General features: G+C 43.0%; 2 protein-coding genes across 13 annotated transcripts in view; both read left to right on the top strand.

Annotated features, from left to right (window-relative positions):
• LOC143528313 (myosin IXB) overlaps positions 1-5,888 on the top strand; it is a 56,410-nt gene extending 50,522 nt beyond the window's left edge. For 8 of the 11 annotated variants that reach the window (XM_077023990.1, XM_077023994.1, XM_077023995.1 and 5 more), the window contains 7 exons: positions 989-1,094; positions 1,235-1,366; positions 1,822-1,945; positions 2,315-2,362; positions 3,497-3,609; positions 3,722-3,849; positions 4,382-5,888. In XM_077023990.1, coding sequence (XP_076880105.1) covers positions 989-1,094; positions 1,235-1,366; positions 1,822-1,945; positions 2,315-2,362; positions 3,497-3,609; positions 3,722-3,849; positions 4,382-4,815 — 1,085 coding nt within the window. In that variant the 3' untranslated portion in view covers positions 4,816-5,888. Of the gene's footprint in view, positions 1-988; positions 1,095-1,234; positions 1,367-1,821; positions 1,946-2,314; positions 2,363-3,496; positions 3,610-3,721; positions 3,850-3,936; positions 3,999-4,381 lie in introns of all 11 variants that reach the window. The other 3 variants (XM_077023993.1, XM_077023998.1, XM_077023996.1) reach the window with 2 other exon arrangements.
• A 5,273-nt stretch (positions 5,889-11,161) lies between these two features.
• On the top strand, positions 11,162-20,058 carry use1 (unconventional SNARE in the ER 1 homolog (S. cerevisiae)). 2 transcript variants are annotated; one of them, XM_077023986.1, is made up of 8 exons: positions 11,162-11,308; positions 12,124-12,173; positions 12,745-12,823; positions 12,925-13,077; positions 13,252-13,267; positions 13,367-13,397; positions 13,518-13,683; positions 18,399-20,057. In XM_077023986.1, exons 1-8 carry the CDS (start codon positions 11,207-11,209, stop codon positions 18,579-18,581), a joined length of 780 nt encoding a protein of 259 aa, XP_076880101.1. In that variant the 5' UTR covers positions 11,162-11,206; the 3' UTR covers positions 18,582-20,057. The 2 variants fall into 2 exon arrangements, with proteins under 2 accessions (XP_076880101.1, XP_076880102.1); XM_077023987.1 differs by having other exon boundaries at positions 11,214-11,352; positions 18,399-20,058.
• Positions 20,059-24,315: the final 4,257 nt, after the last annotated feature.

The following is a 24,315-nucleotide window of genomic DNA, read 5'->3' as shown; positions in this document are numbered from 1 at the left end:
AATGAGTTGCCAAAGATTAATGATGGAAAAGTAAATTATACATTTAATAATATAAATACAATGTTTCTTGCAGGAGTGAGTGAAAGTCATTGAAGTAGTTAAAAAATTTAAAAATAAAAAATCTATGGACAATAATGATATTGATATGGCTATTGTGAAAGATGTTATTTATTGTATTATTAAACCTCTTACTCATATTTGTAATAGATCATTCTTAACTGGAATGTTCCCTGACAAAATGAAAATAGCCAAAGTGTTTCCAGTCTATAAAAGTGGTGATAAGCAAATCTTGACAAATTATAGACCTATATCATTACTACCACAATTTTCAAAAATTCTGGAAAAGATCTTTGTAAAAAGACTGTATTTACATTGAATGTTTCTTGCAGGAGTGAGTGAAAGTGAAGTCATTGAAGTAGTTAAAAAATTTTAAAATAAAAAATCTATGGACAATAATGATATTGATATGGCTATTGTGAAAGATGTTATTTATTGTAATTAAAGCGCCTTTTCCAGGTCCTGAGCTGATAGAAATGCCTTAATCTTAGTGGCTGATCTCAGCTGATGAACGGAGCTCTTAACGGCAGAGTTTGTGGAACCTGAGGGCAGGATCAAATATAACCCCGACATTCTTTACTTGGGGCGTCACATGAACCGACAGCCCGCCAAGGTGATCCATTAAGAGACGAGAGCCGAGGAGAACCGCCTCAGTTTTAGTGATTCTAGGCAGTTCTAGAAACATCTGCACCATCGATGAAGGACTAGGACAGCTCGGCTGTCTGGGCAGCTGTGCTGGTAGCCGGGCTGACGAAGCCCATCGGCCATAGCGCCGCGGTTAGACTCCTTAAAAAGCAAGACGGTTTCGTTTGTTTTCTTCGTGTGTCTTGAATGCTGAAGGCAGCAGCTGTTGTGATGAGTGTGATAATCGTCCCGTCACATTATCTCTCCCGTCATTCTTTCGGCTACAAAAACCTCCTCGCGTTGCCAGAGCTGCCGGAGAGAGCGGAGCAGGTTCACGCCGTGTACGGACTGGTGGAGCAACTTCCTCCAGCCAACTTCTGCACCCTGGAGAGGCTCATCTTCCACCTGGTCAGGTACGGCGGCCACGCCCAGCTGCTGCAAAGCCGCATTGGGGAGGGGGTTACGGTTGTGTCTCTCGACTTCGCGTCTGTGCGGTATGAAAGGTCACGCGTTAACCAGCGAGGTGTTTGGACCTGTGGAATTGTCCGTGCAGGGTGTCGAGAGAAGAGAAGAGTAACCGGATGACCCCCAACTCTCTGGCCATCGTTTTTGCCCCCTGCATTCTGCGTGGGCCCGACAGTGAGGACCCCCTCCTCAGTATGAAGGACGTCGCCAAGACAACCACGTGCGTCTCTCCAATATATACACGGTCCTCACGAGGAAGATTAGGGGGGGGGGGGGGGAGATGTCCATCTGTAACGAGATCTGTTTCAAAAAGATACATGAGACACAGAAATCGGTTAATAATTAGCATTTGGCTGCCCCAATTAGTATGGGGATTTCAATAAATATACATGTTAGTATAGTGACTGGTTAGTATTCCATCTTGTTTTATTGACCTATCAGAGCTGCTTCGTGGTGGTTAGTAATGTAGCACCATTGAATGTCTTCAGAGCCAGATTCTTCAGAGATTGGTGTGTTTGTGTGTCCAGGAGCAGGAACTAACCTGTCTTCTCTTGCCTTGTGTCTCTCACCGCTGGGATGCTCGTCTTTGTCTGGGTGTCTGCGTGCGTGTCTGGCTGCGTGTGTCTGTGTCTGTCTGTGGTTGGGTGTTCGTGTGGGCATTCTCATTCCCTACAGGTGTGTTGAGATGCTGATTAATGAGCAGATTAAGAGGTACAATGAGAAGATGGAGGAGATTGAACAGCTGGAATACGCAGAGACGCTGGCCAAGAACCAGCTCAAGTTGAAGAGGAACAACACGGTGAGCTCGGAGGTCCAACACCTTCCACACACACCGCAGCTCCTTCCAGCTTGGGTCCCAGCTTTTACCCAGCAGTCTGTGTTTTGGTCCTGTCTATGTATATCTGTTTGTCTCTATCCCTCTCTCCCTGTCTGTCTCACTCTCCCTGTCTGTCTCACTCTCCCTGTCTGTCCCTCTCCCTGTCTCTCTCACTCTCCCTGTCTCTCTCACTCTCCCTGTCTCTCTCACTCTCCCTGTCTCTCTCAATCTCTCCGTCTCTCTCGCTCTCCGTCTCTCTCTCTCCCTGTTTCTCTCTCTGTTTATCCAAGCGTTAGTTACTCCGTGAGTGTGTGTTGCAGTTCAACGTTCTCTCTGTGTTTTTTGCTGTAGAGCTGGCATTTACCCCTCAGGTTTACCTCTCCATACAAAGGGGTTGTGGTATGTACGCGTGAACGTTCCTCTGGTGCACGTGGGGTCCTGAGTCCTCACTCGTGTGTGTGTGTGTGTGTGTGTGTGTGTGTGTGTGCGCACGTGTGCACGTGTGCATGCGGTGCCCCTCTCACTAACTCCCGCTGCACGCCATGTCTGTGTGGTGTGTGTGGGGGAAGCACTCGGAGCTGATGGTGTTGAGCACCGTACATGTGTACTGATTACTGGGCTGGTTTGTTTGGGGGGGTGTTTGAATTGAAAGATTATATTCTTTCTCAGAGCTTCCTCTCTCCACACATGCATCTTGGTTTGTTTATTTGAATTAATAAAGCATCAGTTTAAATGCAACGAAAAACATTTTTTGTTTCTTAGTGCATGGTATCGTCCATATTGTCATGATATTCATATCATTTCTTAGTATCAAAACATAAATCATCATTGTTGAAAATGTAGTCTGATGTTGGTATGAATAGTACATATTGAGCTTTATTAATTTACCCATTACTTTGCTTTATGTTGCATGCAGTGCTGCTATGTAAGACTTCATGAAAAGCCACCACTCAAACATGATGATATCCATTTTGTCCATGTACTAACCACAGCGGTGTGACCCGGTTCCTCCTGGATGTTTGGCTGTGTTGGTATTCTGAACAGTTATTTCCTTTCCTTCACCTTCTTGTAGACCTGCCCAAGTGTCCAGTCAATCTACGAACATAAACAAACACACACCGCCTACAAGGGCAGGACGTTTGGATCCAGTAATATATAACATTCAGATCAGGCTGTCTCAGGTTAACTGACTCAACTTGGGCAAAATTCTTCCTTGCTTTGTTTCCATGTGGAAATTCTTATTGGACTTGGTGGCAATGTACGGCACAGTACATTGATTTCTTTCATACATACATTAGCAGTAGAAACAGTTTTATCACAGGGCAATATGAGCTTCTTCCAAAAGTTTAAAAGTATAAATATGTTCAGGCCAAAGGCAGCAAGCGTGAGTGAGAACACTGCCCCCTACTGTCAGAGGGCAGAGGCAGGAGTGGGTGAAGTGATGTGAAATAATCTCGTCAGTGCACTGGGATCATCTTTGGCCCTGTGTAGTGGATATGAGGTGATGACGCCCCGTACCTGTCTGGGCTCCAGGTGCGGGAGAAACCTTCGTCTGACCTGCGCGCCGTTCCCGAGAACGAACCGCTCGACTCCGACACGGAGGAGAGGAACCTGGAGGAGCAGATCAAGTCCATCAAACAGGAGAAGTACGTCTGAACACGGCACCGCTCCAACTCCTGCTGCGGCTCTAGTCTGCATGTCACCGAGAGCAATATTGTGTGTGTGTGTGTGTGTGTGTGTACGCGTGCGTGCGTGCAGAGAGGAACTGGCGTTCAGGCTGCCGGACATGGAGCAACCCGGTTCAGATCAGGAGAACCAGGATTCGGAGGCGTCGGCCAGCTCAGAGAGCCTGCTGGACGAGCGTGTGCTGGGCTTAGACGTGGAAGGTCAGTATTGAGGTACCGACGGCCCGTCTTCTCTGCACTAGTCTCGTGGACTGGAGGACTGGAGTCACACATGTGTTTATGGTGCAGGTGTGGACCGCCCGTTACTGGAGCAGTTTAAGAGAGTGGCTGTTCCCGCTGCTCTCTAGCAGGTTGTGACCTTACCTAACGTGTGTGTGTGTGTGTGTGTGTTCTAGGGGCGTAGATGGGTGTGTGTGTGGTGTGTTGTTTGCTCTGGGTGCCTGTGCATGTCGAGCGTTGCGTTTGCATGAGATGGAGCTTTATACCGAATGCACTAAAACAGTGAACACTGCGTTGTGTGTGTGTGTGGGTGGGATTCTTTTCTTTCTTTGAATGTCTTTGATTCCTCTCTTCTTCTACTGATCATCCACTGCATTACATCTGCAACAGTTCAACTCGAGACCATTTACTCGTCTGGCATGACTAGTTGCATGATCCCATTTAGTTTGTTTGAGTGCGTGTGTCCTTCTCCTCTTCACATCTAAACCATGTGTCCACTCACCTCCTTTTCCAGATCAAACGACGGCCGTGCCAAGAAACCCTAAACCAGCTTGCTCCGCTAAAGCTACCAACCCTGCCTCAACGCACCGAGCTCCACCAGGGGGCGCCAAACCCACGGGAGTCTCCTCTCCTACCCTGTCCGCCTCCCGAGACCAGATCCAGCGCCGGCTTCCCATCATCCCACGAACGGTGCGCCTGCCGCCCGGCGTCCTGACCCACCCCGCCGTCCAGTCTCTGCCTCCGCGCAAGTCCCTGTCCCTCACGCTCGTGCAGAGACGCCAGCAACCCGGCAGACGCAAAGACAGCATCCAGTCGCTCATCATCAGCCCCGGGACCGAGCTGTTTTTCCCGCCCGCGTCGGACACGCCGTCCGCCAGCGTGGAGTACCACATCTCCTCTCGTCACTATTCAGACCCAGACATTTCTCATTTGAAAGAAGACCTCTGATTTTTTGGTCAGCAGGTGCTGAACCTCCATCACTCTGCTGGAGGGGAACGTGTAGGTTCCTGTGGGTCCTGCTCTCGAACTCTCCTCGTTTGAGCTCTCCATTATCACAATGTCTCTCTCTGCACTTTTTGACATTACATTCAGTAGGTAGAATTTTAAAAGACTTTGTTTTTAAAACTAAAATGAGTGTTGCAGCCACATTGGTGCTCTTTGAACTTGTGTTTTATGCCTTATATTTTGGTTTTACATGACGAGCAGTATGTTGCACCTTCTCCGTCTTTTTCATGGATTAAACAACCGCAAAAAAAAAGAACAAACAAAAACATATAAACCAGTCTGAGGAATCTTGCCTTTGAGTTGCTGTAGGAACTTTCTAGTCCTGTATGCAGAGACCAGTATGAGACCAGGCACAGTTTGAAAATGCCTTCTCACTTCCACTCAACAACAACAAAAAATCCATGGAAAAAAATGACCACACACTTCATGTCCTGCAGGGGGCGCTGGCCCGCTGTGAAGTCGCCTGTGGATCCCTCTGGGTTTCTCTTTGTTCAGACAGATCAGTAGATCTTAGTTGCCTGAAGGGAGACTAGAGCCGCACAAGCCACTTTTCTCTCAGACTGATGAGGCGTGAACCCCACTGAGGCGCGTGGCACGGCCTTCGTGGACATTCCCGCCCAAAATTACTCATTTTAAGATCATACATTCCCTCTGATCTGCTTAAGTGCTTTCTTCCATCTTCGTTTGCTCTTGTAGTAAACAGTAGGACTCTCCGTGTAAGAACATCTTTTTTTTTCTGAAGAGCTGCCTTAGAAGACCTAGGACGGTGTTTACTAATGTCACATATTAAACCTGCTAGTTTGTGTAGACCTGTGTAGACCTGTAATGATCGCGTGCTTGTCTGACTGGAATAGAATGAGTGATGTTGGTTATTCTGTGTTACAGGACTGCAACTGTACCTGTTAGCTTTTTGCTCAGATTTGTACTCTTGAGTCAGAAATGTTTTCCGCATTTTAAGGACAGATCAGACCGATTGAACTAATTATTTTCTTACAATACAATTTGTACTGGCTGCATATTTGTGTGATCTTTCATTGTCCGGAACAATGATTATTAGAGAAGAACAATGTCTCCCAGCAGCAGACCAAGATCAGCGCTGCACATTACGCAGGGCTCACTCAGTTCCTCAGTAGGGGAGCTGGAGGAACTTCAGCATGTGGGTATTCTGCGCATGGAGTCTCCGAAGAAGCTCTGTGTTGTATGACGACGGCCACGGTGAAGTCCCTCCACTATAAAAGATCTGTGTGCAGTCACACCGAGCAGCCTGTGTTCAGTGTATGCAGCCACACTCTTCTGTTGTGACTACACAGCCCACTGGTACGAGGTCACTAATGGCTTCCTGATGGTGCCCGAGTTAACTGTACTTTTAAAATGGACCTACTATTTTAACAGTATGACCAGAGTTCATTAACAGTAAACCTTCAGTTTATACATCACCACAGCGACACAAGTTCATTATTAAACACTCGTAGTCGTTAATACAAGGCAAACAGTTGTTCAGTTTAAATGTTTTTTCTTAGGTCTTTGTTTTTGTGCACTGGATTGATGGGATATGTATTGACTGCCATCTAGTGGTTATACCATAGATCTGAAATTGCCCCATTTAATAATCTACGTTTCCGACCATTATCCACATCTGTTTAGATCCATATTTCCAACTGCATAAGATTCCCATTTAGTACATGGTTATATAATCATATATTATATGATTGCACAATGGAAAAAATAAGCAATCTGCATGTTCATAGTCTGATCGGTGTTACACTTGCCAGGAATTTCAGTAATGGTTAAGACCTTTTCATCGTGTGTGTGTGTGTCCCCGTCCGTGTCCCCTGGTTAAGAGCCTTTCGCCACCTCAGTTGAATACGTACTGGTTTTCTTACTACACAAGCTACTACAGGGGACCAGAACACATTTGATGTCCAAAGAAAAATCAAAGTTAAATCTAATCTCTCTGTGCTTATTTATGTTTTGATAGTTATGATCTACGCGGTGCTGGGGGTTTGATGGTTATGATCTAGGCGGTGCTGGGGGTTTGATGGTTATGATCTAGGCGGTGCTGGGGGTTTGATGGTTATGATCTAGGCGGTGCTGGGGGTTTGATGGTTATGATCTAGGCGGTGCTGGGGGTTTGATGGTTATGATCTAGGCGGTGCTGGGGGTTTGATGGTTATGATCTAGGCGGTGCTGGGGGTTTGATGGTTACGATCTAGGCGGTGCTGGGGGTTTGATGGTTACGATCTAGGCGGTGCTGGGGGTTTGATGGTTACGATCTAGGCGGTGCTGGGGGTTTGATGGTTATGATCTAGGCGGTGCTGGGGGTTTGATGGTTATGATCTAGGCGGTGCTGGGGGTTTGATGGTTATGATCTAGGCGGTGCTGGGGGTTTGATGGTTATGATCTAGGCGGTGCTGGGGGTTTGATGGTTACGATCTAGGCGGTGCTGGGGGTTTGATGGTTACGATCTAGGCGGTGCTGGGGGTTTGATGGTTACGATCTAGGCGGTGCTGGGGGTTTGATGGTTATGTGCATGTTTTTGTCTTTAGCTCTAATGTCATTAGAATGTTCTTCACAGCGTTCCTTCAGATTCACAGGATCAGTAGCTGCACCTTATGTAAAGTTAAGTGAATAGGTAAAGGGGTAGGGAATATCACACAGAGGATTTTTGTGGTGATTTTTTTATTTTTATTGATTATGTCAAAATTCAGCTGTATTTTGTTTTCCCATTTGGTGGTCACATGCCCAAGTTTCAATCTTCTCTCTCCTTCCACTTCTGTTCTTTCCTGCTCCTCTACTTTTGTCATTTTTCTCTTATTCCTGTCTTTAACTTTTTGTGTATTTTAGAACAGAAATCCAATTTCATATTTACGTGTTGATTTTATAGCTGCTTGGCTGCTACTTTATTGCTCTTGCAGTGCTGCTAAAATGAAGGATGTCTTTTATTCAGAGAAGGTGAGTGTTTAAAATTAGTGATGAACTGGTGATGGCCGCTTGTAAGACGTGAAGTTTCCATTTTGCAAATTGTGATTTTCACCCCAATCAGAATTAGTCCTCCACATTTACCCATCTATGCAGTAAGAACACACACACACACACTCTCTCTCACACACACACTCTCACTCACTAGTGGTCACTAGGTGGCTGTGGTACACACATACCCAGAGCGATGAGGAGCAGTTTGGGTTAAGTGCCTTACTCAATGGCCTGGGAACCCACAACCTTCCAGTCACAAGAACGGTTCCCTAACCACTCTAACCATGTTTTTAGTGTAATCTGTACACCGATCCTTCCATATTTATACTTGAACACATTTCATGGTAAAGCCTTTATTCAGCTCCAGGGAGAGTGTGTGTGTGTGTGTGTGTGTGCGCGCGCAGCTGCAGCCTTGTGTGTCTACTCCATGCAAGCGTAAAATGAATCCTGAATTTCAATTCCAATGCCACCACTGCTCAAGGGCGAGTTCCATTTACAGCTCTGAACAAACTTCCCCTGCTCATGAGCAAAGAGCCCCTTGTGTGAAATGTCATTGAAATTGTGCTGAGGTTTGATGGTAACCCTTGGAAATAAGCAAAACTGTTCCTTCCTTCTTAGTGAACCACATTCTGTACAAGAAATACTGATTCTATACAAATAAGCTTTATAGGCAAGTATGAGTTGGTTTTAGACAGGTGGCGCACCTTTTGTTAATGTGGTTAGTATACACATCCAGCTTCTGTTCACACACACACTAACAGCAGAATAGTTTTGGGTTCAATTGGGGGTTTTGCAGCTGTGAAAATCAACACTATGAAATCCAAACTAAGCAAAAGTGAGACACTTCAGCAGAGGCTCAAGAGGATTAAATGCCATGCAGTTCCATCTTCTGTGCTTTACAAAGCCCCATAAATGGATACGTGTTAACTGTACTGCGTATATTTTATAGGATGTTTTTAATATTCTATCCCCTGCAACACCGTTTCACATTTAATGAGTTATTCAGCTTTAGTGGGACAGTTTTTAAAAAGCTTGCAGGAAATGTGTGTACAGGGTTGCGCCTCACCAAACGCAGAGCAAAACTCTGGGAATGGCAATAAAATGTTTAATATATTTCCTGAACAAACACCAGCCATGGATTAAACAAAGCTAAAATCTGAAGAAAGGTAGGTTTTAAAATTCTCGTGTTACACAATCTGCACGAATTAAGTTTATTTGGGTGCATGGTATAATAATGATAGAATAGTTTAACATTTTAAATACAGGTAAAAAATGAATTTTATTGATTGCAAACTGCATGAAATGCTTTAATTTAACATGTTTCACGTGTTTAAACAAATAATCTAAAATACTTGGCCACAAATCCAATTGTTAGATATCTAAAGCGATTTCCCTTTAAATTAACACATCCATAAACAGGCCCGTAGCCAGCATTGTGATGGGGGGGATCTTTTTCCCCCAAAAGTGGACTCAATTTGGCTCTCTACTCCAATGCCCCCTAAATACACGAGCACACTTCAAACCTTTTAATTTACACATATTTTATTCATTATAAGCAAGGTTGCCAACTTTTCAAAATCACTAGGACTGAGATTTGATTTGGGGGCGCGGGGGGGGGGGGTGTCAAACGGTGACGGGGGCGGGGGGGTTATGTCTTAAGCCTGGTTTATACTCGACGCGCCGCGCTTCAGCGCGATGGACAAAGTCATGTTTGCCGGGTTCATACACCTAAACAAGGTGGAATTAAAGCACTTGTACGTCACTTTAAAGGTCCATTTCAATATTTCCCAGCACGTTAAACTTAAGTTAAATATTTATACATATACTCGAAATGAATCGAAATAATTCGCTTTTTTATCACATTATTTAATGGTTGTTTATTTTCAAAACGCCCAATCTTAACGTCTTCACGTTCTCTCATGTTTCGTCCTGGAATTACAAGAGGCTCGTATTTGTTAACGTAATTTCAACATTTTAATGTACTTTAGCCTAAATTCCAGCACTTTTCAAACCTGAAACACAAAGCAACATTAAAATGCGTCAGGTAAATGTTCATTCCCTTTTTTTTGAGGGGTGTTTCTTTATACTACCACATATAGTTTCGGACAACATTGCAAAGTCATATTTATGTTTGATGCCTGGTGTATATATACGGTCTCTGGTCAGGTAAAATGTTCTTTCACCGGTTTTGCAGGGGTTTTTTATTCTCCACTGCCACCTATCGCCACCTATCGTTTCGGAGAACACTGCAGCGACGCTCGCGACGTTCGCGAAAGTATAAACTAGGCTTAACGTGAGGCATAAAGATGAGGCGAGTGCGTTCAACACAACGTTTATTCGTAAACGTATTGCGCAGACAGACGAGCCACAGGTGAAACAGATGAACACACTCCCATCAAACCACAGCCCAGAAATACACAGAAGGACACAACCAGACGTAGACTACACGGACACCCGGCCAAAGGGACCCGGGGCTGTATCGTGACGGCCAGAGAGAATAACTGTTGAATAACGGACTTCATTCAGAGAGATACTGTTTCTGCTTCCTTTGTTATATTTTATTGGAATAAATTTCTGAAAGATTTGAACTGTGCAAACCTTTGGATTTTTTTCTAGTGAATTTTAGTAGCCTATTCAATAAAATAAAGTATCATTCTAAATATACAACTATCCAATAAACCATTAACCTACTTGACCATGCTAAAAAGAGAGAGTGAAATTAAGCATGAATGCTGTTGTGGAAAGATAAAGCTATATTTGTAATTGTTCATATTGATTCAGGGTTTTCTGTGTGCCTAATAATTATTATTAATAATTAATAATCATCTAGTTATCTGTAGAGAAGTAAGCCAATATTATATTTATTCTGCATTAATTCGTTCTGCATTCTTAAGCGCAAAATTAGTGACAAACTGTTATTTATGGTCTTTCTACAGGAAATAAAATTATTTAAAAACAATTCTCAACAAGTAGTAAAGCTATATAAAAATATCATTTGCTAATCACTAGAGGTGATGTCCTGTGTAACCTCCCTCAATGAAATGTAGTTTGAATAAGTCCCTAAAAGTCCCACTTTACCCGCTGTCCCCCTTCTGCTGAAGTGGACCGCAACATTATAGCGCGACTTACCTTCGTAGATGAACGGTCACAATCTCCGAATGATGAGAGAATATTACAGCAAAGAGGTGGATATTACTGTCGTAAAGGGTTAATTATGTGGGATTTTTTATTCACAAAAATATATATTTAAATGATAGACATGACCTGTTTCACAGCTCTATAGTAGGACTCTTATTCTTCATCCTGCTACTTCCTCTTTTAGTCGGCGTAAAATTATTGCGACTTCCGCCTTAGCGTCAACATGGCTACCTCTAGGTTGGAAATAAATTTTATTAGGTTATTATCCCGCTGCGAATCTATTGCTTCCGAGAAACGAGGAGAGACGGAATGGAGGCTGGAGAAGGTATTTAATGTGGAGTGGCTAAAGCAGCCTGTCGCGACCCTTATGTGAGCCGCCGTCGCGGTAGAGCCACGTCGCCACACCACAACAACACCACATTTATTATAGTGTCAGTGTGTTTACAATATATGTGTACTAATCTGGAGGTAAATTTAGGGTATAAGTGTGAGTAATGGCTTAGCTGAGAGATTATGTATGCCTAGAGTTCCCGAAAAATAATGAACAAATGTACATTTAGCTGATTCTAATAGTATATAGTCATGTTGGAGAGTCACGGTCCCTCCTGCAGCTGCTGTGATGTGTCGCACAATTCTTGTGGTTTAATAACCCGCAATATGTAAACGAGCTCTTTAACAAATCCAACGTTTAATAGGCCTACATCTCACATGTAGTAATATATTCTCTGTAGTGTGATCTTTACCACTGGAGATTTACAGTGTGTTAACTGCTTTAAATGATTTGTACTGTTTTATTCCTGCCTTCAATTATGAAAAGTAATTAATCTTGCCAATAAAATTAATTTGCCAATAAAAATGTTATGAGGTGTTAGACAGTTATATTATAACATAATAATATGTTCTTTACCAGAATGTTTTCAGTCATAAGACTTTAATGCCTCAATTCAGGTGTTGTTTTCTGTGGTGTTTGTTTGTTTGTTTCCTTGACTGCATCGGTGTGGGTTCACATTACAACGCTAATATAGACGATTGTAGATGATTCCTCCCTGAAGTCACGGCTTCCATCCACAGAGAAATGCAAAAACATGATTTTGTTGTCTGTTTAGAACGTGTGCAAAAAGTTGTTGTTTTCTTCTAAAGTATGTGGGTGCTCTGGAGGAGATGCTCGTGGCTCTGAAGAAGAGTGTAAGGTAGGGGCAAGCTCCTTGAGAACGATAATCCCACACTTTTATTTCTGAAGACTTCTGAGGTTGGAGGTTCGGGGTGTTTTCACACTTGTGCTGAATACTTGATTCTGCACAATTCTGGACTGGTTTGGTGGAGGGCTAATTGGAGGTGCTCACTATAGCTTATTTGCTTTCACACACACATCCACCCAGACTGTGGATTTATTGTGCAATTCCATACATCAGTTTTCTGCATGCAGGGTTATTTTTATTTATTATCTTTCCATGGATGCAGGGACTTCAGCAGTAAACCTAAATAGAGCTTTTTGGATACATGTAATCATGCATCATGAAACTTGAGCAGGATATGACATGATGAGTGGAACCATGAGGTCCCTCTCCGCTCCATTTAGGTTGTTTGCACACATGCGGGCCTCACTGTACACCACTACTGAGCTTAAAAGCAGCCATCACACCCGACAAGGCGTCCAGAACTCGCAGAGCGAGCTGTCTAGGGTGCAGAAACAACACTAGTGTGAAAACGCCCTGAGTTCTTACTGCCAGTGTAGTTTGTAATAATTTGTTTGTTTGTTAGCAAGCCAAATCCAGAGATGTTGACTGACTACACCCGCAAAGTTGACTTCCTCAAAGGCCTAATCGAGGCAGAGAAGCTGGTAAGTTTTCACAATACTCATAATAAATGGTTATGTCACAGTGTTGTTGCCTCTCAAAGCACAAAACACCCCTGAATGTCCTCCCCCTTGGCCTGTCTTAGTCCTCCCCTACAGAGAAGGCTTTAGCCAATCAGCTCCTGGCACCGGGAAGAACACCCACCATCTCCAGTGAGAGGATGCCAGCCACCAAGACGGTGCACGTGCAGAGCAAGGCACGATGCACTGGAGAAATGCGCGCGGAGCTGTTTGCCACAGTAAGGCCGCACTCCCGTCGGCTTCATAGAGGGACGGTGGGACGGTCAAGTCCTTCCAGTGGGACAGTTTAAACGTGTGGGGACCTGCATTGACTTCACTGCTATTTTTCCGTCCCCAGATCTAAAACGTTGTTGATGAACCTCAGCTCACTTTGTGTTTGTTTCTCTTAACAGGTTTCCTCAAGTGCTGGTATGTTTTATTCTGTAGTTTGATTTCTGTATTGTTATTGGGTTGGATTTGCATATGAAGAATTGTGGCTAATGTGTGTTATTTGATCTCCTTCGTCAGGTGTGTCTGAGACAGAATTGAGGAACAGAAGGTATAGGACCCTAGTGTAATCAGTGTAGTTCTCTCTCTCTCTGCCTCTGGCGGCTCTCTTGGCTGTCTCCTCCCTGACCCTCATGTCCGGTTTGCTCTGCCCCTGCGTTGTGCCCGGCAGCCGGAGCGTTCCCGCGGACGAGAGGCAGAGCGGCGCAGAGCTGGACGCCATGCTGCAGCACCACCACGACCTGCAGGAGAAGCTCGCGGAGGAGATGCTCAGCCTCGCACGCAACTTGAAAAACAACACACTCGCTGCTCAGAACATCATCAAGCAGGACAACCAGGTGAGACCTGGAAACGCTGCAGCCCGAGGCTGCTGTAGAGCCCGGGGACAACCCCTGACCCCTGAGCTGATCCACCGCTCGCTATGGTAACAAGATGATATGGGCCAGAAAATAATGACCAATACAAATGTTTTTTGGCAGACTTTTGGCTTCAATTTTCCATCTGACTGACAAATATTTTTTGTTTTTTGTGACATTTTATCTTTATGGCAGAGTGAAGGAATTTTAGCACCAGCTGTTTCACACTCGCCAAACCAACAACCAGCCTCTAAATCTGCTTATTTTGCATTCAGAAAACAACAATACCTTCTAAATGTGCGCCACTGAGATTAGTCAGATTTTACATTCACACTTGTCATAATATTCTTTGCATGGCATGTGATTGCTGGCTGTAACCACAAGGTGGCACTCATGCATTTCGTTTCTTTTTTTTAAATATTTTTTGTCATTAGTACTATATAGCTTTCAGAAACATTGTGAATAAAAGGAAAACTGTATTAGCAAAAACTAAATAGACAAACCAACCCAGACTCAGTGGTATTAATACAACACTAGCCCACCACTCTCACCCTCAAAATATCCCACACCCAACACGAAACAAGCCAGACTATAATGTCAGCACATCTGTGCTGAAACAGCTGAGTGGGCATACAAACCTTCAGTAGACATAGTCATGATAGAGAAATAGTGATGCATTTCTGGCAGCTGAATATGTTAATATGTGAAAAATAACTTGTACTACCATTAACAATATGGGTTCAGGTGTAGGTGACCAGATCAACAGCCCCAAATGTTGATGAACTCGGAAGTTTCAGCCTTCGTATAACAGAATTGTTTCTGACCGGAGGGAAAAGACCATTTTATTGAGCCCGTCACGGGTCCTAGGACAGGACATGGACTTCTAGCTCTTCAAATGACTCTCTTGTCCACAACCACCTCAAGTGTTGGATATTTTCTCTGGAGGTGAAAAAGAAATGATGGCTGTGGACCAAGAAGGGCAAATTCAGTGTCTGAAGGAATCTCTGTCAAATGCCCTAGAATACTGACATCCTCTCAGGACCCCATACACCATCTACAGAATGCAGAAACCAGAGTGGGTAGATTTTGTGAAGTCTGAGTAATATAACCTATGCAAAATGTTGAACTGTATAAGTTGAAGTCTGAGGGGGTTTATATATATATTGGAAAACGGTAAAACTGAAAGTGTTAGCTTCCATATATATCAGCCTGGGAGAGTCCCTACTTTTATTGACTGCATATAGATATGCCATCCTGCCCACACACCCAAGGCCATTTGTGCAGATGAGCTCTAGTAATTCACCAGCCTTTGAAATCCATATAACAAGACAAATCAAACAATTTTTTTAAGGGAGGTGAAAATATAGGTAGATTCTGAAAAAACTAGAAATTTTGGAAGAGATACTCTGTTAAATGTACTGGCCCAAGGTAAATGAGACCGTAAAATGAGACGGTACTGATGAAACCTGAGATGATCTCCAAGCTTTAGATTGTCTTCCAGAAAAAATACTCTTCTCTCAGTGGACTTAATAACCTGAAATGGTACCAAAGTATTATATCAACGTCATTAAGGGATACAATTGAGAGAGTCAGATATGTATAAAAGCGTCTCATCTGCATTTAATGACGGTCCCCAACATTTCCAGTTGTAATGTCGTTAATATTGGTGTAGCTGTGAATGAATATAGCCAGCGGCTCTAAAGCTTCATTAAAATGCAATGGACTAAAACAGCGTCCCCGTACCTCGATACGTGGGGGTAAAAATGTAATTGTAAAAATGAGTGTGGCTGATTTTGGGAAAGCATATAACGTTATCATTAAACACTTAACGCTGTTCCCAAAGCCTATACATTTTAACACCACGTTCGTGCATCTCCACTCAGTCTGATCAAAGTCTTTTCGGCATCGAAAGAGATGACAGCCTCTTTAAAATGTGACGTCCGAGCGCTATACAGTATGTTCAACAAGCAGTGTACGTTACCAAACAAGAACCTTCCTGGCACAGAGTCAGTCTGGTCAGAGTGGAGGAAAGAGACAGTGTGCCCAACCGTTTATGCATAACCCTCAACGAGAATGTTTTGATCACCATTGATCAAACTAAGTGGCTAAGCTAAAAAGGTTGAAATCAGCCCTGTCTTTTCAGTACAATAATCGGATACAGTATGTGCATCACGGCAGGAAGGAGAAACACCTTCAGAACGGAACACTATAACATTCTAAGCAGCAAGAAGCCATATTAGAATTTGCTTCATGAAATTATACCCCTAAACCATCAGGGACCTTGAGCTTTTCCACTAGGGAAGGACTTAATTGATTCTACAGCTGTTTCCAACATAAACTCGCTATATATGTCTAGCTTTGTCCATAAGCTTTGGAAGAATAGAGATTATTGTGAAATTCAAGAGGTCAAGAGGGTGCTAGAACTGGATTTAATTTGGTACATTGTCTTGCATACCTCTTAATTGTCTAGTGTCTTATCTGGTTTCTCTCCCAATTCATATAGTTTCATCACTGAATATGTAATATACACTCACTGGCCACTTTGTTAGGTACACCTTTCTAGCACTGGGTTGGACCCCCTTTTGCTTTCAGAACTGCCTTAATCCTTCATGGCATAGATTCAACAAGGTACTGGAAACATTCCTCAGAGAGTCTGGTCCATATTGACATGATAGCATCACGCAGTTACTGCAGATTTGTCAGCTGCACGTCCATGATGTGAATCTCTCGTTCCACCACATCCCAAAGATGCTCTATTGGATTGAGATCTGGTGACTGTGGAGGCCATTCGAGTACAGTGAACTCAATGTTGTGTTCAAGAAACCAGTCTGAGATGATTCGCGCTTTATGACATGGCGCGTTATCCTGCTGGAAGTAACATCAGAAGATGGGTACACTGTGGTCATAAAGGGATGGACATGGTCAGCAACAATACTCAGGTAGGCTGTGGTGTTGACACAGTGCTCAATTGGTACTAATGGGCCCAAAGTGTGCCAGGAAAATATCCCCCACACCATTGCACCACCACCAGCCTGAACCATTGATACAAGGATGGATGGATCCATGCTTTCATGTTGTTGACGCCAAATTCTGATCCTACCATCTGAATCTCGCAGCACAAATTGAGACTCATCAGACCAGTCAACATTTTTCCAATCTTATATTGTCCAATTTTGGTGAGCCTTTGCGATTTGTAGCCTCAGTTTCATGTTCTTAGCTGACAGTAGTGACACCTGGTGTGGTCTTCTGCTGCTGTAGCCCATCCGCCTCAAGGTTCGATGTGTTGTGTGTTCTGAGATGCTCTTCTGCATGCCTCATTTGTAACGGCTGGTTATTTGAGATACTGTTGCTGTTCTATCAGCTCAAACCAGTCTACCCATTCTCCTTTGACCTCTGGCATCAACAAAGCATTTGTGCCCACAGAACTGCCACTCTCTGGATATTTTTCGGACCATTCTCTGTAAACCCTAGAGATGGTTGTGTGTGAAAATCCCAGTAGATCAGCTGTTTCTGAAATACTCAGACCAGCCCGTTGACATTTGCATTAATGAGCAGTTGGACAGTCCTACCTAATAAAATGGCTGGTGAGTGTATATGTATTGAATATAACTCAGTTTAGATGACCTGATCACTCAAAATTGAATTCTATTAATTTCTCAGTTTCGATATCAAATCAAAGTTTATTTGTATAGCGCTTTTAACAACTCAAGTTGTCACAAAGCAGCTTTACAGGATTTACAAGGTTAACAATACTATGGGTCCAGAACCCTAATGAGCAAGACATGGCTTAATCACTCTGACTTGGAGATTCTAAAAGGCCACTGAAGAATTTCAGCTTAGTGTTTTATGCTTCTCTTTCTTGAATGGTAGGAAATATGTGCTCTAAATGCTACTTTAAGAGTTTCCTATAAGAAAACTCCCCACTAACACTGTTTCAGTAAACTAATTCATTTTGTCAAATAGGAGCAAAAAAAATAGATTTAAGTATTTATTATTATTATTATTTAAGTATTAAAACTATATATTATATATATTATAATTATATATATATATAATAGAGAGAGAGAATAAATTTATAGTTTTACGTATGAATATATATAGAAACATTGTTGAGAAATGGCTATGGTCTAAGAGTAACATGATTTTTGGACTGGATCATGTTTAGAATAAGTTTGAAGACCATTAAAAAATCATCAGTTCATGTGTATGATTTATGGACACTGGATGAAAGAGTAATGGTGTGCGGTTACATGTTGTAATCTCCCCACATCACGACTCAGACCTTTAGAAATTATTTACAACACTACTAGATCACTTTATAGTCGGAACATGTGAACATATTATAGTCAGAACAAGTGCATATCCAAATAACAGTGTCATAAGCAGGGTTAGGACCTTCAGGAAGACAAACGGCATCATTAACGTTTAGACACAAACACGTACACATTAACGCAAGTCGTCGGAACAGAGTTAAAATATCCAGACACTATAATGTGTCTTCCAGTCAGATAAGCATTCACAGAAGGCATAAAGTAAGGAATAGATTTATAAGAAAGTATGGCACAGTTTCTGCTTTTGAGTGAATATTTGGACTGTTGCTTTTGGGCGATCCAGTTAGCTTTCACCTGCTGGGAAGTGTAGTTCAGCTTTTAACAAAATTACTACAAATACAGTCTTCTCTTCTCTCTCTTCTTCAGACCCTGAGTCAGTCTATGCGGCAGGCGGACGTGAACTTCGAGAAGCTCAGAACCGAGTCCGAGCGCCTGGAGCAGCATGCGAAGAAATCGGTCAACTGGTTCTTCTGGCTGATGCTCATATTGGTCTCATTCACCTTCATCAGCATGATCCTCTTCATCAGGCTCTTCCCCAGGCTCAGATGATGCAAGTCCAACGTGTGTGTGTGTGTGTGTGTGTGTGTGTGTGTGTGTGTGTGTGTGTGTGTGTGTGTGAGAGAGAGATAGTTTAGACTGGTTAAAATGGTTGTCTGGGTAGAGAACCCTAGGCAACATTGGTGTTGTGATGACTCGGCGTCTATATCTCACGTAGTGTCTCACTAACACCTCACTGGCCACTAACGGTAAGCACCGGTTACACCAAAGTACATATAGTCACACTAATCCAGTTCCTTCATCCTTATCTGCTAATTGCATTAGGCCATTTTGGTTGTAATGATTCATTAGTATTAATCAAGTGTGCCCCCCCCCCCCCCCCACGTGGCAGGTAATGTATCTTGACAGTTAATTGATTAGATCTTTACATTAGATCTTTGATTGCACTTTGCTTCCTTTCGTAAAAGATACATGTCTTTTTTTTTAATGAATGGTGCAAACGGAGGTTCTTGTTAAAGTGTTGATGTAGTTTAGCTTCAACTGCATTTACTCGGTTTCATTATTTTCCTTTGGTGAAATGTGCTTGGTCATATTTTCACTAATGACAACATGTATTTATTTACACTGTGGATATTCCAGCTGGTCTTCCTGAACAACATATTTTATTATTTCAAAGTTTAAGCAGGCATGTAGAGAAAAGATTTAAAACATTTATTAATAAAAAAAAAAACATTTCTCCTAAATCAATGATTTTTTATTTTATTAACTAAAAGCAATAGCTGCCCATATTGAAAATATCAGTTTATCACAACCCATCCTTCTATGTTAAATACAGAACTTTAATTAGACTTGTGGATTGTTTGATTTAGGTATTTTTTTAAGAAAGTTAATCAAACAGGCATTACAATTTTGCATGACCTCAGTCAGACCTGAAATCAAGACCCTGAACAGGCATCATAGCGCTTAGTCTAGCTGAAAATACCGCTCGGCCCAATGTGAAGGTCCGCTCTCTATTTAAGGTCCCGGCAGGCTTGTCTGGGCTTGCTGCTGGTACCGCTCGATTGGTCGCCTCCGGGGCAGTATTTCGAGTCGCAGCAGGAAGTATTTTTGATCCTCTTGAGCGCACATGGCTGCGAGAAAATCTGGCAGAAACAACAGCGGCTCCACCCTGAGACAAACCCGCCTGCCTTTAACTCCTCGGGCTAGAAAATCACCCGGCGCCCGCAGAAGCAGCGGTGCACATGCACTGGGAGAGATCATTTTATGTCATTTTTACATCACTTTTTTGCTCTTTGTGTCCATTTAAGCGCATTGTTCACTTCACGCGTCCTAAACCTGTTTGGGGTTTATTTGGTCTCCACTGTACATGAAGGGGCAGAATGAATATATTCCGTTGATGTGCACAACAGCTCAATCCTGTTCTTCACCGCTGTGTGTTTAAAGTCAAGTGTATTTACAGGAAAATGTATAAAATATTGCATTTGAATAAAAACTAAGAATAAATCTATGAGACATTATAACAGTGTTTCCTGGTGTCGGTTCACCCACCAAGACCTTCATAAATAAATGCGCTGACACAAGTGCGTCTAAAGAAGTAAGAGCTCTTGTTCTGGTTCTGTTCGGCGGTTCGGTGTGCTGGGCCGGTACCGCTACTGAGAGTTTTAATATCTCACACTGACGACTTCACCTTTCGCGGTGAAAGCGCCCAGCGTGGAGGCGGCGGCGACACGGATGTAAAGAAAAGACCCGCTAGCTAGCGCCAACACCCCGAACCGAACCTCTGCTTCCCGAGCCACACGGGCCAGCAGGTGCGGCGCGGGGACGCGCGGGTGACGCGGGGGCGCGGACCTGCTGAGGGTGGAAACACAATACACACGCGGCCAGTCAGGGCTTCCTTTGTGTCCTGTATCTTACGTTAACCAAAACATTTCACACGTCCCCTTGACGGGGAAACTGTATTTTTTGGTTTTCGCGCACTATTTGAAATGTAATATTTTGAAAATATGTAACTTAAGTGTGTCAAAGCCTGGTGTGAAACGGCCTGGTCGTCTGAAACGAGACGAGTGGTTCAGCCCGCCAAGGTCACCGTTAACGTCACGCGCGTTCCTCTTCACGCTCCCACTGGAATGACGAGGCCAAACCAAAGCTAATAAAACCAAGAACATCGTGCCAAGTGTTCAAGGTTTTTGGCAGCTCGCACTTTATTGTGATTTCCTCCGAAGTGTTTTTAGAGACGCGACAATCTGTAACTGGCCGTTAAAACAGTTTTTGTTGTTTTGACTGGGTACATTGGACTTGAAATCAAATCGCAAGTTTACGTGCAAAATCGTTGGTTACATCTTGGCAGAGCAAAGCCAAAGTTTTAATAAATATATTCGTTTCACATTGTAGATAATCACATTGTATATTTTTGTGCATTTCTTCTGTGCTGATTTGTTAAAAATAGACCTTTCACAAAATGGTGAAGGGAACCCCAGCTGATTTCTAGAATCCAGCCAGAGAACCTTTCACATCTGACTTTCTTGACAAATTGGTAATGTGCGAGTGAGATCTCTTATTCCCCCAGGGACTCCACAAAAAAGTCTTGTATTGGGAGGAAAAAGAACGTCTGTTCAGCATGGTTTAACCCAGAATGAATGAGTTACTATTAATTAGATAGTTCCCACAGGTATATGTATAGTATATTAAGTCTATCTGTCAGAGGGAGGAGGACATGAAGAGAAGAAGAGGATGTTTTTTTTAAATCATTACAATGGTGCTAAAATCTGCACAGGATGAGTGGCATGAAAGCCCTCAGGTCCTGTGTGTAGCAGCCAGTGTAATTATATTGTCGACGTGAGCCTCCTGGGTGCGTCGAAGCTTGGAGCAGTGCCCTCCACAAACACACGAACAGACCACAACTCACACAGGAAGCTCTAGTTCCTCTGCTCTTTCATTGTCTCCCATCTCTGGGGTCATGTGGAATAATCAGCTGCGGAACAAGTGTCGGTCTCTTCTGCTGACATGTTTGGGGAGAGGCCAGGTGTACTCCATTCAAAGTTATTGTCATTACACATGTACACCAGTATGCTGTACAGTGTGCAGCTCAACAAATAGCTTATCTGGCTCTTTTCAATGGTACAACACGAGGTATACATGCAGCAATGCAGTGTGTTAGACTATTATGCAATGCAGCAAAGGTATTAGACAAAGTACAGCATATTACAATAAACACCAAAGCAACAATGTGCAGCTGTAGGTATTTAGTTAGACATTAAAGCTCCACTCGGTGGACTTTCAGCGAGTGTTTAAATTGTTATGAGGAAGTGGCTCGTTTTCTCATGATTGGAAATTCATGCATGTCCAAGTATGATTGACTAGATTATGGGGTGTGGGGGAGGGAACAGGCTGTCACTTTGAAATCATCTTCTGTGTCAGACGGGAGCATCCACTGGCCAAATACACAGTGCTTGATAAATACATTTATTACCTCCTATTTTGCAGTCTTTAAAAGTCTTTTAAGTAATACTCACTAACATATTTCATAAAACACTAAACCTGCACTCACTGGCCTTACTTACACTACAAACATATTTCTAAATCACATGTATTATGCAGATGGCATCGCCTATAAAGCCTATGGAACATAAAGCTCTCCTGTAACCTATGACCTGACCTTGACAGTCTCTATCAAAGCAGGGATTACACCACCGTCTTGTCTCCGGAGTCTCCCAACTCCCCTCTTCACATTTTTAAGAATCTGTTATACACACTAAAGCGGTATGAGCAACATGCCTCAAAGTCAAAGTGCCTGGTAACTCCAATCTCTGAGGAGTCTGTTCTTTTTGTGTTAGGGGGAATCAGAACTATTCAGGTGCTGTTTGACTGGAGGTTGGCTCTTCATGCAGAACGGGAAACGCAGGAACCAACCTAGCCAGGATGGGTTAAGAGTGAAGGTGGTAATACAGTGTGCGTTTCCCACCTAGGTGAGAGGCGCTTTAAAATATTAACTGAACTCACATTGTGCAGGCAAGGTGATAAATTCCAGAGGACCATTGAGTGTTTTTTTCAGCTTTGTGGTATGAGGTTTTTTCTTTTTTCATTTGTTTGTGCTATTCACACAGTTCAAGAAGAGTCATGTGACACTGCAGATATTATACAAACAGTTCATACAAGTTGTATTCTTGCAACCTTTAATGTATTCAAGATTTTAATATATTAAGTTGCTTTGGATATTGGAATTTCTTATAGATAATAGTTTATTAGTGTCGGTGGACAACTGCTTAAGCATGTTGCACACTAGCATATCTACATTCAATGGCCACTTTATTAGGTACACTTTGCCAGTACCGGGCTGGACTCCATTTTGCCTTCATAATTGCCTTAATCCTTCGTGGCATGGATTCAACAAGGTACTGGAAGCATCCCTCAGAGAGTCTGGTCCATATTGACATGATAACATCACAGTTGCTGCAGATTTGTCGGCTGCACATCCATGATGTGAATCTCCCGTTCCACCACATCCCAAAGGTGCTCTATTGGACTGAGATCTGGTGACTGTGGAGGCCATTCGAGTACAGTGAACTTATTGTCATGTTCAAGAAACCAGTCTGAGATGATTCATGCTTTATGACATGCCGCATTATCCTGCTGGAAGTAGCCATCAGAAGATGGTACACTGTGGTAATAAAGGGATGGACTTGGTCAGCAACAATACTCAGGTAGGCTGTGGTGTTGACACGATGCTCAATTGGTACTAATGGGCCCAAAGTGTGCCAGGAAAATATCCCCCACACCATTGCACCACCACCAGCTTGAACCATTGATACAAGGATAGATCCATGCTTTCATGTTGTTGACGCCAAATTCTGATCCTACCATCTGAATTTCGCAGCAGAAATCAAGACTCGTCAGACCAGGCAACATTTTTCCTATCTTATATTGTCCAATTTTGGTGAGCCTTTGTGAATTGTAGCCTCAGTTTCCTGTTCTTAGCTGACAGGAGTGGCACCCGGTGTGGTCTTCTGCTGCTGTAGCCCATCTGCCTCAAGGTTTGACATGTGCGTTCAGAGAGGCTCTTCTGCATGCCTTAGTTGTAACTGCTTATTTGAGTTATTGTTGCTGTTCTATCAGCTCGAACCAGTCTGGCCATTCTCCTCTGACCTCTGGCATCATCAAGGCATTTGCGCCCACAGAACTGCCGCTCACTGGATATTTTCTCTTTTTGGACCATTCTCTGTAAACCCTAGAGATGTTGTGCATGAAAATCCCAGTAGATCAGCAGTTTCTGAAATACTCAGACCAGCCTGTCTGGCACCAACAACCATGTCATGTTCAAAGTGACTTAAATCACTTTTCTTCCCCATTCTGATGCTCAGTTTGAACTGCAGCAGATCGTCTTGGCCATGTCTACAAACCTCAATGCATTTAGTTGCTGCCATGTGATTGGCTGATTCGACATTTGTGTTAATGAGCAGTTGGACAGGTGTACCTAATAAAGTGACCTGTCAGTGTATATTTCAATAATGTGGCTGGTTGCTTTTCATGTGATGTCTTACATTATTTGTAAATTTTTATAATGTAGTTTTCTAACTACATTATAAATCAAGAATAATACACTAAAATAGATCTAGAGGGCGTTTGAATGTTTAAGAATTTAAATTTTGGAAAAGAAAATCCTGAAGCACACCATTCAGCACTTTTGGAGTGGTTACTAGCAAAATAGGACTGTGTATCCCAAACACAACACAAAATACTAGAACAGGCATAAATAAAATTAGCAAATCAGATTGACTACAAATTTGTG

Source organism: Brachyhypopomus gauderio, chromosome 12 (assembly GCF_052324685.1).
Source record: "Brachyhypopomus gauderio isolate BG-103 chromosome 12, BGAUD_0.2, whole genome shotgun sequence".
Classification (NCBI taxonomy): Eukaryota; Metazoa; Chordata; class Actinopteri; order Gymnotiformes; family Hypopomidae; genus Brachyhypopomus; species Brachyhypopomus gauderio.
Note: the sequence above shows the minus strand (reverse complement) of the source record. Positions and strands in the feature narration are given on the sequence as shown.

Bases quoted from the DNA above. Each gene is read 5' to 3' on its own strand.
- use1 (XM_077023986.1), top strand. From the start codon at position 11,207: ATGGCTACCTCTAGGTTGGAAATAAATTTTATTAGGTTATTATCCCGC. The intron at 11,309-12,123 runs GTATTTAATGTG...TTTCTTCTAAAG, and splicing joins CGGAATGGAGGCTGGAGAAG to TATGTGGGTGCTCTGGAGGA. The intron at 13,684-18,398 runs GTGAGACCTGGA...TCTCTTCTTCAG, and splicing joins TCATCAAGCAGGACAACCAG to ACCCTGAGTCAGTCTATGCG.